The sequence below is a fragment of the Acyrthosiphon pisum genome, chromosome A1 (genome assembly GCF_005508785.2).
Source record: "Acyrthosiphon pisum isolate AL4f chromosome A1, pea_aphid_22Mar2018_4r6ur, whole genome shotgun sequence".
NCBI lineage: Eukaryota > Metazoa > Arthropoda > Insecta > Hemiptera > Aphididae > Acyrthosiphon > Acyrthosiphon pisum.
In genome coordinates, this window is record NC_042494.1 from 156,191,646 (window position 1) to 156,193,206 (window position 1,561).

General features: G+C 29.6%; 1 protein-coding gene across 1 annotated transcript in view; it reads left to right on the plus strand.

Moving 5' to 3' along the window:
* The window catches only part of LOC100572166, a 2,760-nt gene extending 1,807 nt beyond the window's left edge, over window positions 1–953 (plus strand). The window contains exons 3-4 of the mRNA XM_016802472.2: window positions 220–387; window positions 667–953. Of these exons, the coding sequence (XP_016657961.1) occupies window positions 220–387; window positions 667–825 (327 nt within the window). The 3' untranslated portion in view covers window positions 826–953. The remainder of the gene's footprint in view (window positions 1–219; window positions 388–666) is intronic.
* The last annotated feature ends 608 nt before the right edge of the window (window positions 954–1,561 follow it).

Below are 1,561 nucleotides of genomic sequence, written 5' to 3' on the forward strand. Positions count from 1 at the left end.
GAAATTACAACTGAATAAAAACAAAGATCAAAGTTCAAACATATAATTCGCATATTATGCAGATGTCTACTGGACTGAAATGTCTCGATGTGTATAAACCTAAACAACTCTTATTAAAATAATATTATATTTATATCTTAATTGCTACGTTTATACTATAATAATGTGTTGCTTTTTTAGTAGTAACAAATCATGAAGCTGTTTTGATTTATTTTCCAGTTAGAGTTAAATTTCGCTATGAAAGATGCAGATGGACATTGGAAAGAAAATACTTATATTCACAAGTCACCAAATGCTTGTTCGTCGTTCCGGAATTTAATGGGGACTGAATGGACCAAAATTATGAACGGATTGGGAGTAAAGAAAGCCACGTGTCCAATACCTCCGGTATAATAACACATACTCTAATATTATTTAAAATCAACTTATGAGTACTTTTTTAACGGATTACTATAATAAATTTATCATTAATCAAGTATGACTAAGTCAATATAGCATTTCTATCATCATTGATATATTATGTATATTATAATAAATGATTTTGCGTGATTATTATGACATCAAGTAAAATATTGTATCATTAAAAATAATTTAACTAAAATTGGTTATTTATTAATAGTACCTATGTATAACTTGTTGTATTAAAATATTGTTTTATACTTTTAGGGCATTTATACGACTCCGGGCCTGGATACATCGATATTTCTAAACATCAATAGGCCTAAAACATTTATTTATGAGACGTACAAAATTCGTTTTTTTTTTTCGCGTTTTAAAGGAGTGTATGGCTGTACTATTTTTGTGATAGAATTTAAGCCTCTATAAAATACATTTTTTTAATATTGTATACACATTTTACCAGTCAGAATATAATACAACTGCAGCCTATGGTTTCCGTTATTTGGGGGCCCTGGAATTTATAAAATAACTATAAAATTGTATGTTTTTTTTTAAATAAATAAGTTAAAAATGTTTAATTTGTTTTCAATAAAAATATTAATATTATTTAATACAGAAAATGTGTTAAGAATAAAAAATATTGTATTATTATAATTTAGAGTTGGAATGGCCGACGATCTGGCCCTTTTCCAGGATAAACGTGATGAGGAGGAGTCAACAAATCTAATCTTTTCGTATCCTCGATTGACCAACATTTTAAATTAAGCATTATTAATTGATCCAGTGCAACGGTAGTGGCGCGAAGCTAAGTAACTAAAAAAAGCGGAGTCGCCGGCAACCATTTCGTTTATTTCAAACGATTCTGATAGTTTACTGTTAAGTGAATTCGTGATGCAGCGCGACGGTATTTTATTATTATGCTGAAAACTTGGAACAATTTTAATAATAAATTAAACAATCTGGTGATAAATTCATTACCCGTGGGCCGTGGCAATAATTAAGGACGATGGCAAATCATATGCTCTTAATTCTGTGATTTGTCATCATGATGGCTCATCTATGACTCCGCGAGTCTCAAGCCCATTACACATCAATTATTAAACATAACAATAAAATATAGGTTAGATGTAACGATATGTCTATAAGTATGGAACGCTGGCCT